A 12592-nucleotide genomic window follows, 5' to 3' on the forward strand; every position below is an offset into this window, starting at 1 on the left:
CAATGAATTTGCCCCTGACTGTTAACAAGACGTAAATAAGAGGCTGTCCCATAACCATGCTCTTGGGATGCGTCGGCGAAATGATGAAGCTCTACATGTTTCACTTCACCGAAGTCCTTTGGCTTAAAACATCGAGGAATACTGAATCCTTGCAAGCTCATAAGCCCTTCTCTCCAACTCTTCCAACGTTCACACAATTCTCTTGGGAGCTTCTCATTCCAATCCAACTTTAGTTTGCACAATTCCTGATTCATTTCTCTTCCAGGTAAGAGTAGGGGGCTGGCGAATCCGAGCGGGTCATACACCGTTGCAATAGATGATAAGACACCTTTCCGATTCTCTGGACGCTCCTTGTCATTCACAACAAAGTCAATGGTGTCATGTTCAACATTCCAGTGGATTCCTAGTGCTCTATCTATAGGCAAACTTTCTGATTTCAAATCTAAACTCTTAATGGTGGGTGCTCTTTCCTCCACCGGGAACGCTGACAACACGCTGCGAGAATTGGAAATCCATTTCGTCAATTCAAAGCCTCCTCTCGCAAGTAACTCCTGGAGCTGCTTACTGACTTGTACTGCGCGTTCTGAATCAGCAAAGGATTTAAGCAAGTCATCTACGTAGAAATCCTTAAGCACGGCGTCAACTGCCTCTTGGGAGAAGTCTTTCTCGTTATCATTAGCCGTCTTTCTCAGGGCGTATCCTGCTACGCTCGGCGAGGACTTTGCTCCAAAAATGTGCACGAGCATTTGGTAAGTCTTCGGTCCCTTTGACAGATCACCATTCGGCCACCATAAATAACACAACGCTCCACGATCTTCTGGTGCTACGAAGACCTGGTGAAATATTCTCTTAATATCTGCCGTAACTGCGACGTCATCTACTCGGAATCTCAGGATCACTCCTATCAGGGTGCTGGTGTTTTCAGGGCGTCTCAAAAGTTGCTCATTCAAAGACGTTCCACCACTCCTTGAGGCACAATCAAACACTACCCGCGGTTCTTCGGGTTTTCTAGGATGCCACACCGCGTGATGAGGAAGGTACCATAGCGGCTTAAGCACTGGGACTTCGTCATCAGGTACCCGTCGTGATGTTCCCTCGGTCAGGTACTTGTCCATTACGCCACTGTACTTTCGGTGGAAAACTGGATCCTTCCGCATCTTTCTCTCTAGCCAACTTAACCTGCTTGTGGCCGTCGACAGACTCTCAGGAAGGTCAGGCTTCTCTTGGCGAAAAGGAAGCTTAAGCTGATAGTGTCCGTTCACTAAGGTCGCTGACTGATCCATAAGTTCCTGTGCTTTACGGTCCTCAACAGACATGCCTTCCTCAGCATTGGCATCAGCTTCAACAAATTCCTCATCATACATGCGCTCTAGCTGAACGCTTAAGCTATCTTGGCCGGTGCGAGTAAAGTTTATGTGAACACGGTCCTTAACGGTTTCTCCAATCGGGCCGTGGACTGTCCACCCAAGGGGCGTCCTCACTGCAACAGGTTCGCCTTGGTCTCCTTCTTTCCGATCTAACTGCTTGTCAATCAGGTCTGGGCGATCGTTTCCTATCAAAATTGTCACTTTCTTATCTCCTGTTTCGGGTAAGCTAACGTCACAAAGATGAGGCCAACGCTTAATATCCTCGTTTGTGGCCATTTGTCGTGCTGAAACGGGAAGATTGCTTGTAGTCAAGACGTTTTCGAGTCGGAACTTTGCATCTCCTTCTAACGATTCAATTTCTAACTGGACTTCATGACCATGTCTTAGCTCCCCGTCCGCACAGTTGGTGGTGGTCATAGTATAGCTGATTGGCTTCATATCCGTTACACCTATTTCACGCGCCAAACTATCTAGACAGAGCGAGGCGTCTGAACCGCTGTCTAGGAAAGCGTACGTTATGATCTCTCTGGCGCCTCCCGGACATCTAATCTTGACTGGAACTACCTTAAAGCATACTCTGGGTCTGCCCGCTTCGAGCGCAGCAACCGTCACCAGATCCTGTTCCCTTGCACTTGCCATCGAAGGGCTGCTATCCTTCGTGTTGGGCGCTTGCACATTGCTACTGTTCGCTGAACCTTCCACCGCATTACTGCTGGGATTTCTAGGGTTCTTTTCATCAACGCTCTCCGACGGGAAATGTAGCAGGTAGTGGTGATCCTTGCCGCAACCTGATATTCGGCAGGTGAATCCCCTATCACATTGTTTCGCAGTATGTCCTTGGTCAAGACAAAGCTTACAAAGTCCACGTTGACGAACAGTCTTTAGACGGTCATTCAATGAGGCACTTCTGAACTTTCGGCACCTCCAAACATTGTGGGGTCCGGAACACTGAGCACACTTCCAAGGGGGCCTTGGTGATGTTTTCTGGCTTAGGCAGTTCTGGTCAGTTTGAGTCGCAAGGGTAGTAAACTTGGGAGGCGGATCCTTTATCTTGTTTGGTTCCTTTTTTTCTCGGTTACCATGAGAAGAGGACCCTAATTCTTGCCCGTATCTATTGTTTATACGATCTGCAACTCTTCGAACAAATTCAACAAAGTCCGCAAAGTCCGCTCGACCTTTTCGCTTGATGAGATCTCCTGCTTTATCCACCCACTTCCTTTTCAGGCCCTCATCAGGGAGCTTTCGCAGCAACGAGATTATGACATCTTCGTTGTCTAACCGACTCACGTAGTTGTGACCCATACTGGTCAGGACCCTCCTAGCATCTTCCAGTCGCCTTAAAAACTCCATGAGAGTCGTCGCATCTGCTTTCCGCACTTGAATTTCTCTCAGTTTCTTCATGTGGGCTTCTACTATCATGTGAGGCTGGCCAAAGTTCTCGCTAAGAGTTCTCCAGGCTTCTGTGTACCTTTCACCCACTGTCAAATTAACACAACTCCTAATTGCTTCTTTAGCTTTGCCTGAGCACTGAGCTAAAAGGCGTGTCAGTCTTTGAGACTCATCAGACACCTGGTTCTCAATATTGTCTCTAAAGTTCGTAACGAACTCCACATACTCCAAAGGGTCTCCACTGAATTTCATCAACTCTACTTTTGGTAAGGATGGCCCTTGCTTGATTGCTTCGGCAACTGCCACCCAAGGATCAGGTTGCATGCGTGACTGCGGACTAGCTCGCTGCTCAAAAGGAGGGGCTGAATAAATGTACGTTGATGTGGATTGTTGAGGAGTGTCGGCAGGATAGAACTCGGTTGCTGATGCATCTAAACCTACAGTTCGTGGACTACAAGACCATGTAGGCATTCCTGGTGATTGGTGCATCGACATTGGTGATGCCGCAACAGCTGTGGATGTTGCCCTTGGCAAATTAAAACGAGGTACATAACTGATAGGCGTGCTGAACTTAGTACAATTAATTGGAGCCTGGGTAGTTAAACTACTAGAACTCGTCTTGTGAATTGCAACTCTTCCTACGTTTGGACCAGAAGTCGTGACCGCTGACCCTGATGCTACGTAACTCGCAGTCACCAATGATGAAAGTGAAGTTTGGGCAATATCTTGTGCTGAAGATGTTTGCATTTTTCCATTGTCAACAACTGGCTGGGATTCTGAAGAGGGTGTGGCACCACCCGTAACAGGCTGTGACAAATGCCCCTTCGCAGGAGGATAATTGGCACTATGCTCTTTTAAGTAATCATTCATCCCATCCTTCGCTTCATTCTCTTCGCCGCGCTCCAGCAATAAGTCAATTTCCGCCTGCTCCATCTTAGTTTTAGCACTCAACAGCTCTAATTTCCTGTTTAACTCTGCTTTACTTCTTTCTACTTCTTCTAATTTGCGTTCTAGTTCCTGCTTTTCCTTTAGGGTCTGCACTTCCAATTTAGCTTCTACTGCCACCCTTCTCTTCTCTTTAACACTGCTTCTATTTGACACACAACTTCTCTCGCTCTTGTCAGACCCATGGCTCAATCCAGATTCAGAAGGAGGGGTGCCTACTCCCTTTTTCCTCCACTGATTTATGAGGATTTCTAACTGTAATTTCATTTCTCGTTCATTCTGATAACTGTCAATAATAAATTGTTTTTTCTCTTCATCATCTTCAAAGCTGAAGTAATTATCATGACTGACAACAAAGTTACGAAATGCTTCTTCATACCTGCAAATCTCGGCTTCCACTCCACTTATCTGTGTGCTAGGGCTTAAAATCAATTCTTGTACACAATTTCGCCGTTTCCGCCGTTCTCCAAGATACCAGTTTCGCTGACGCTTCGCATGAACCGCTTTCTCGACTCGAACTTCCAATTCATCTATTCTTTTGTTCGGCTCCCTTAATCTAACAGGCCAGGAACTACTGCCTTGTTCTACCGGATCCTCGCCATAGAAACCAAATTCCACGTTTCCACTTGTTAATGATGGCCCTACTTGCTCTAATCCACCATTCTCATCACCTTGGAACGTGCGCTGAGGAGATTTCTCTGTTGACGCCGAATCGGGAACATTTTCCTTCTGTGGAGTCACGTGAGTCGCTGCTTGCTCGTGTCCACCTTTCTTAGCACTACTTTTTGATTTCTTGCTCTTCGAATTCTTGCCAGTCATTCCGTTCCTTTAACCACAGTACTGCTTGAAATCAATAACTTCGAATGATGTAGCGTCCACTCATAGCTACTTGAAACTGTACTTTAATCAGTTGTTCACTTGCTAGTTCGTTTCTAATCTGCACATAACTTGTATTCATTCCATTCACAAATTGCACGTGAAAGAGAAAGATTCGCTGAAATAACAACAACGCGACTATTACAAAGATGATATTGACCGAATAACCGAAATACTGCATACTTACAAGTTATTGTGCCTTCTTAATGGAAAGGAAAACTTGTCCTAACGAAACGACAGTATAACTCCATAACAAAACATGTGCTTTTTCGTGGGAAAGAGCGCCCGCGATATTTTGTGTGCGGTCACCGAAGACCACACCATATAACGTTTATTTTCTGTCTCTTACAAATTTGTTCCTGTAAAGCTTAAATTTTGTATGGTAATAGGTAGATTTTGTCTTAAGGTATTTCTTATAATAATTATTTTTAATTTGAATAGACTTTCGTAGAGCTTTAGATATCCATGGTTTTGATTTAAGCTTTATTTCCCTCCTAGATAGTTGTTTGACTGGTATATGTTTGTTGATTATGCTAGATATTTTAGAGTAAAAAGATTTAAATATATAGATTTAGCCAGGGCTAAAAGCGAAGCTCCCGTTTATAAATTCACAATTTAAATCAAACAATAAACTTGTAATCCACAGATCAGGGCACATTCATTTGACGTTTGAGGCTGAAAGGCTAAGTGATTTTAGAGAAAAAAAAATTGACAGTCCTAGAGTGAAACAGCTTTTACATCGAGTTATTAAATAGTCTTATTTGTACACCCAAAAATAGCAATCATGTTCGATCACAGTAGATTAGGCCTGGAAAACAAATAGACCTACCTATTCGTGTATTGTATATGCATTAGCTGTTGCATCATAATTTGGCATTCACCACTCTCTCCAACATTGCTCCGTTTGAGAGACTATGGATAATTGGACAACCCCGAAATATAATTTTAAGAAACACACTGGCCACGATAGTCCTTGGTGGCAGCCAATTTACACGTTGCATTCCTCTGTCTAAAAGAGAGGCCAAAATAAAAAATCAGGCCGGATTTTTTGTGTTCGACAAGTTTAGTTTACTAGTAAATCTTGGCGACGAATCTGGTGGCGTGTAAACCAGCCTTTTAAACATACTTTTTCTCATCACTTCCCAGGTAAACAGTACTATTGAGGCCCTTGTTTTTATCATACAGACCTCGGACAGAATTTGTTCTTTTTTGCCCTATGAAACCTATAATTCTGCATTTTTTTCACAATTTTGCAAGAGAATTTGCACTCATTCAATATCCACGACGATCAAAGCACGCGCTTCCTTTGCACAACAAATTATGGCATTGAATTATAAAACGTTTTCATGAAGAGAATTCTATAATGCCAGGACTTTCAGTTAGAAAAATCTGGTCCTATGTGATATGCAGGGTACTATGGGTTTTCAATGAAAACGATAAAAAAATTCCCAAAATCACTTTTCGGCCAGCCGGACGGGGCTCACTTTTGACAGGCACCAAACTTGCAGTGCGATTAATAGAGTTACCATTTACGCTTCAACATGATAGATAAATTGTTATGTTTAGGTTTTATTTCCCTTTATTTATTAAACTGCGTAAAGTTTTGTTATGTGTAATCTTTAAAAGCGAGTGATATTTACGCGCGGCGTTTTGAGTATTCCTGCATGAGATGTTTTTGTTCGACTGGATACAACCGGTGCAGCGATAAAAATTGCGAGAGGGACTACTAACAATCAATAAAATAAATATCATTCAGTGAAACATGTACAGAGACAATAATTTTCATTCACGAAGAGAAGTATTGAGAGTAAAGTGTCTTTGAAAATCATGAGTCAGGTACGTAAGTATAAGCTTATTTATGTTTTAAGCCGGCTTCCCGGTGTTTGCTCTTTTTCAAGATGAACTCTAGGCAAGAAAATCGCTCAGAGCTTTCTGTTTACAGCCAAAATCATAACTAAATTATCTTCGGAACATTTTCTTTGAATTTGCGGTCAAAAAAATGTCTAAAGGCTTTTTAAACCCCATACTATTGTAGGTTAGATCATTGCTCGTGTATAAACTTAAGCCGCATAAACCATACGCTCGACTTTAGGAAACCGAAAAAAAAAAAAACACATCAAAGACAACAATTTCTCAGGCTTACCAGTCGAGATGCTGCTTCTGAAGGTCATCAAGTGTTCGACAATTTTCAACCCTCTTACGCCTCAAGCTGCCTCAAGCAAGGGCAAGTGAGTAAGCTCATTTTTGAAAACGATCGCGATGCCATCCGAAATCAGATTTCCAATGACTTTGACAAGCGGTGCATTTGTCAACAAAAAGCGCAATAAACAAACCAGCCACGAATTACAGAACAATCTTGATAGCAGCTGTATTTCATTTTGTACACCAAGTAGAAAAAGCCAGTTTAAAACATCACAAGATGACACAAAACTCTGTAAGCTCCAGCTATCAGTAAGCAAGTTTCCAGACGCTGCATAAATTTTCCGCATGAACTCACCTGTCAAATTTTGACCAATCAGAACATAAAATTGGACGTAGAGCGTGATCAACGCGTGACAGTGAGAAAAGTCAAAAGTGATTGCCTTCCCCGCAGGTAAATGTAAAAGCCGGTTGAATTTCCGCGTCCGAGGTCAGTTCGAAATCAACATTTTAAAAGTGTGGCCCATGAACTCGACTTATTTCATATGCTTTTTAAAAAAATTGAACTTGAGCCTGCGATAATTGAAAAGTAGCAACCTGTCAGCGGATACGTTAAAAAAACACTCGAACTCAGTGGGTCGATACCTGAGCCTGCGATAGAGTCAGGCGATACTGGTCAGCAGAAACACTATTTTGACAGCTGTCAATTAATCAAAACATGAATGTACAATATCACGTTGCAGGCTCCCAAACTAGCTAGAAAGTATGAGATTAAACATTGGTATACCTATGGTGCGGACGGACGGAAGGTCGGGTGGTCGGTGTACGGTCACGTGATTGCCGAATTTGGATCAATTTTCTAAGCTATGGGACTTCGAATTGAGCCCGTGATCAAATAAAATATCAGCGCAAAACTTTAAACACTACGTGACCTCAATAGATAGACAAATGAGCCCGCGATACACTCAGGTGATGATGGTCAGCGTATACTCTAGTTTGACAGCTGTCAATTAACCTTCATTAGAATGGCGAATATTCGAATTAACAGACTACGAGTGTGAGTAAGACGTATCCGTCCGGCATGTAGTGGAAAATGCCATATCGTGTACCTGAGCGAACCTGAGCCCACGTTATTAGTTTTCTGATAGTGGTCTGCACATGTCCCATTTTGACAGCTGTCAATTGACCTTAATTTGACTTGCCAATATATCTTGAATTGGTAAGTGTGACATATTATATCAGCTTATATGTAGGGGCAAAACGACTGGTCTTTCACCTGAGCCCGCGAGATAGTCATGTGATAACTGTCAGCGGATGCCTAATTTTGACAGCTGTCAATCTAATCGTACTCATACGGATAGCTTACATAACTAAGAGGCTATTCTAGTTGTGCAAGATCTATTGTGACATTTGACATCGGCTTACATGAAGCGTGTGTACGGGTGGGCGGGCGGGCGGGCGTACACTACGTCATAACCAAATTTTCTCAGATGGATAGTTTACCAAATTTTCTTACCCACGGTGCTCCGCTCTGCGCGCGCTTCGCGCGCGCGAGGAGCTCCGCTAACATATTGCATGCACTATCATTGGGTACAAAAATAGTTTCCCAGTCAACTAATTGAATCTCACTGATTAGGGCCTGCTGATCAAATTTTGAGTAATCTCTTTTGAATATTTTAACATTGCAAGGAAGTGACGAAAATTTATTAAAAATTAGAAAATTAGGAAGGTGATCAGAGAGATCATGCACTATGTTACCACTGATTGTAAAATGCTCAATTGAATTTAAAAAAATATTATCAATTAAAGTTGCTGAATGATCTGTGATTCTTGTTGGTTGCAGTATATAGGGCTGAAAAAAATTAGAACCCAGAGTATTAAGGAAACCATCAGTTGCTGAGTGTGATTCAAATTTTAAAAGATTTATGTTAAAGTCTCCCATGATTATACAGGTTTTGTTTTCTCGATTAATTCTATCAGCTGTGGAGCTCACATATTCAATAAACCTTTCTAAGTCACCATTTGGATGCCTATATATTATTCCACACAATAAATTTGAATGAGAATTATTATGCACCTCGATCCATAAGGCTTCAAAATCATCAGCAGTAGTTGTACGGTACAAGTTGAAGGGCGCCGTTAGCTATATTTGCGACAACTATGATTAAATTGGACATTGGCCAATTTTGGGAGTTTTTAAACGATCTCAAACTTAAAAGCCGGCTGAAGTGCAACTAATGTAGCACCAAAACAGTGTTTTGACGTAAGACAAGATCAAAAAAACAAGAGTTTCTGTTCATTCTTGACTGGTTGCACCAGTCGATGTCTTATTCATTAAAAGACTGTCTAAACAAAATATTTGAGCAGAAATTTAAATGAAGGTGATACGCTTGCAAAGTAAAACTTCATGAAAGTTTTATCAGCGAGATTGTCTTAGATCTCCAGGGGTCTGGGTTTTCGGTCTGTATTACGCAAATTACTTTGCATAATATACAGGTAGTTTTAGTTTTCAAACAAAAGTCTTGGAATACCAACTGTAAACAAACTAATCTCGCACTTGTCGTTTATAATTACTGGCACAACGTAGCCTGCTACCCCTTTCGACGACTGCTACGCAGGCTAGGCACAACGTCCCTAAAAGCGAACATGTCAAATCCAGCGAGACTGAGACAAAGAGCAGCCGAGAAAAGTTTTTTAGTTTCAAAGAAGAGGTTGATAATTCTGAGAAAAATGCCAGGAATGGAAAGATTATGGACACCAAAGAATCTTCGTGTCAAACTGAACTTGACGAAATCTTGGGGCGACAAATGGAGGAATTTGAAGACGAATTGGAACAAGTGCGACAGACAATGGAGGAAGAATCTGCTGAAGAGAAGGAGGACTTTGAAATGAGAGTGAGGAATGAGTATAATGAGATCATTAAAGCTAAAGACGAGCTTATTAGAGTTCTTACAGAGGAAAAAGACTTCTTTCGGAACGAACTTTGTGATCTGAGGAGATCATTCGACCTTTTCACTAGACACGTTCATCGCGATGCATTCCATCACCTTGGCTTGCAAAACGAGCAGGAAATCCCTGACACCATTACAAAGTCAACGGCGAATGGAACTGCAAGCAGTTGCTGTGACAACGTCTTTAATATAGCGGACAACAGTGAACTTTAAAAGAGAAAAAGCTGCGATGCCAGAAAGGTTTCAGCAGGAGAAAGCCTCTTTGCGCAAAGTCGTGGAAGACGAATGTGAATCGAAGTACTCTTTTGAGCGAGCTTATCTGCTGCAGAGCATTGAAGTCCTCAAAGAAGGTCTTGATAGTTTGAGAATTCAAAAACATGAACTTGCCAAAATTTTCGAAGGAAAAAAGAATGCCATGGAGCTCAGCTTTAAACGAAAGGAAGGTGAACTGCGGCAGCAATTGAAACTAGAACTTCAGGGGAAAATGATTCTTGCTCAAAAACAATGGGTCCGCACTAAAATTTAACAAGACCAGACGTTAGTTCGTTAATGAGTTAGCGGAGTCATAAGGGCTCTTATGACTCCGGTTACGATCCCGACTCCGACTCGCCGTAGTTGCCATACCTGAACAACCCCATGCCTCACCGCTGTTTTTCAGGTGCAAAAACGAATAAAGAAAACTTTAAAAGGTTTGTTTTTGTATTGATCTTATGTGCTCAATGTGCCTATATATCGGGCCTCTAGGGTCACTGCAGGGAAACATGAGTAAGGGTGTGTCTCTGAAGTAGCTAATTGATTGATTGATATGATACTTGTGAAACGTTTTTTTTTTCTCCTTTCAAGGCATAAAAGCATCTTTAGAGACTTTGTTGTTGTTAAATATCGCTATATTCTTGGAACATGGTATGCCTGCCTATAACTTTTCTTTGGAAGATAATTAATCAGTCTGATTTATGCCCGGGTTATAACGCTTCACGCAAAAGTTTCATGCACTTGCAGTGCTTGCTTATGATTGGCTAGAGTGAAATAACCAATCAGGAAAAGCTTTAGAACCAAATCCAGAAAGCACAGGGCACACACACGCAGGGATCAATAAATTATCCATAGGAAAGACGTTTTTCAAATGGAACAAAAGTCTGAATGGTTTGCTTGTCGTATAGTACGTGAACTTTAAAATATTTTATGCGATATTCGTGATTTTAACTAATTTTTTTCGTTTAAATAGATGGTAAAGTTCAACTGAAGACAAATTTTGGAAAAAAAATTGGTGGAAATTCATATGAACTTTTTTAAAATGTCTTAAAAGACTCGTTATTATTTTTCCTAACTGACCTAGCCTGGGAGAGTAGACGCCTTTGTCGGCTCTTGTGTGTCTCACCCGCCGAGAAAATATCGTCTGCGATCCCAGGCTGGGAAACGACTTCCGTGACGTCAGCATTTTTCAGCCAATCAGCTCTTATTTTTGTGAAGCTAACACGCGTGGGGATCTCGGATGCAATGGCAGACAGTGATAATGAGCAAATTTTCAAATTAGCAGGAATGATGTATTATGTAGATCCCAAAGCTGTAGGAATCATGGGTTTTCTTGGAAATAAGGAACGAATTCAAATACCCATTAACAGTAAGCATTCATCCTTTGAGGCTCTTAAGGGTACTTAATAAGCATCATTGAAGCTCATTAAAAACTCTGGTTTGAAAGCTGAGTGCGAAAAGCGTTGTTTAGGATCCTCGATTGAAATAAAACTCTCTCGGTTAGAGAAGTCCACCGCAGAAGGGAGCAAACGTTACATTACTTCTGAAATCTCCTTGAAACGTAAACACATAATTTCAATTACTGTGATGCGTTATTTCAACTTTTTGATGTCCGTGATAACGTGCGTAGGACCGCCCCTCCCTCCCCCCACCCGCAACGCCCCTCCCTTTACCCATCTCACGGCATTAACGCAAAGATCCGCTCGAAAAAAGGAAAAACTTCCCAAGTGTTCCCGTTGAGACTTGACACAAGCGAATTTTTAAGCCTTCCAAGCTTGAATCCACTTGTTGATTGTGTCCTGTGCGCCGTAGTGGCTTAGCTTTAATGGAGTAGGAGGCGTTGGTGTGGGACATTATCAAAAGCTTTGGCAAAGTCAAGCAAGTTAATATCGCTTTGCTTGCCATGATCAAGGTTTTTAGCAAGATCTTCGAGGGTGATGCGCAGTTGGGTTTCCATGAATGAGATTTGCGGAAGCCATGCTGGATATCAGACACAATCTTGAACTCTTCAAGGTGGGACATAATGTGACTAAATATCAGATATGTTCCATGATCTTACAGGAAAGAGAAGTGAGGAAAATTGGTCTGTAGTTCGAGGCAAGTGACCCCGGGAGGAAGGGTACTTTCTTATAAGAGGCTAATGGGAATTTCCCGCTGGATGGAGTCGCATTTTCACTACTGGTTTGAGTATAATGGGGTCACATTTTCAATACAGGTACTAGAATGGGGTCGCACACTTTCTGAGTTTTAGGGTAAGTAAGTCCTTCATATTTACGGTTAGCAAATTAAACGTACCAGAATGTTTGTACTGCAGGTGAAAAGCGAAGTGTTCTTCACTCTGAATATAAGGTAGATACATGAAAAGAAGGTGACTAAGTTGGGATCGCGAAAATCACATATTTGCCCAAAAGTGACTAAGATGGGGTCTATAATTGGCCGCAGATTAGACTATGATGGGGCTCTGAGAGGCCAGCGGCACACACCCAGCAAAAATTAACCCAAGTATCCCCCCGGGCAAGTTACCTATAACCTTCTAGAACCTTGTTTTGAAGATGGCATGTACGTTCGCTTTTTTCCAGTCCTGCCGGACTATCTGTAGCGAAAGTGAAAAAAACTGTTACAGGAATGGGGCCCATGATTTCTTGAGTGATTTTCAGTACCCAGCATGGGATT

The 12592-nt window shown here is 42.1% G+C and overlaps 1 protein-coding gene and 1 pseudogene across 1 annotated transcript in view; one reads left to right on the top strand and one right to left on the bottom strand.

Moving 5' to 3' along the window:
• The window catches only part of LOC140925360 (uncharacterized), a 6006-nt gene extending 2038 nt beyond the window's left edge, over positions 1 to 3968 (bottom strand). Inside the window, exon 1 of the mRNA XM_073375343.1 lies at positions 1 to 3968. This exon is cut by the window's left edge and continues 2038 nt beyond it. Coding sequence (XP_073231444.1) covers positions 1 to 3968 — 3968 coding nt within the window.
• A 5498-nt stretch (positions 3969 to 9466) lies between these two features.
• On the top strand, positions 9467 to 10193 carry LOC140925361 (uncharacterized; annotated as a pseudogene).
• Positions 10194 to 12592: the final 2399 nt, after the last annotated feature.

This window comes from Porites lutea, assembly GCF_958299795.1.
Source record: "Porites lutea chromosome 5 unlocalized genomic scaffold, jaPorLute2.1 SUPER_5_unloc_1, whole genome shotgun sequence".
Classification (NCBI taxonomy): Eukaryota; Metazoa; Cnidaria; class Anthozoa; order Scleractinia; family Poritidae; genus Porites; species Porites lutea.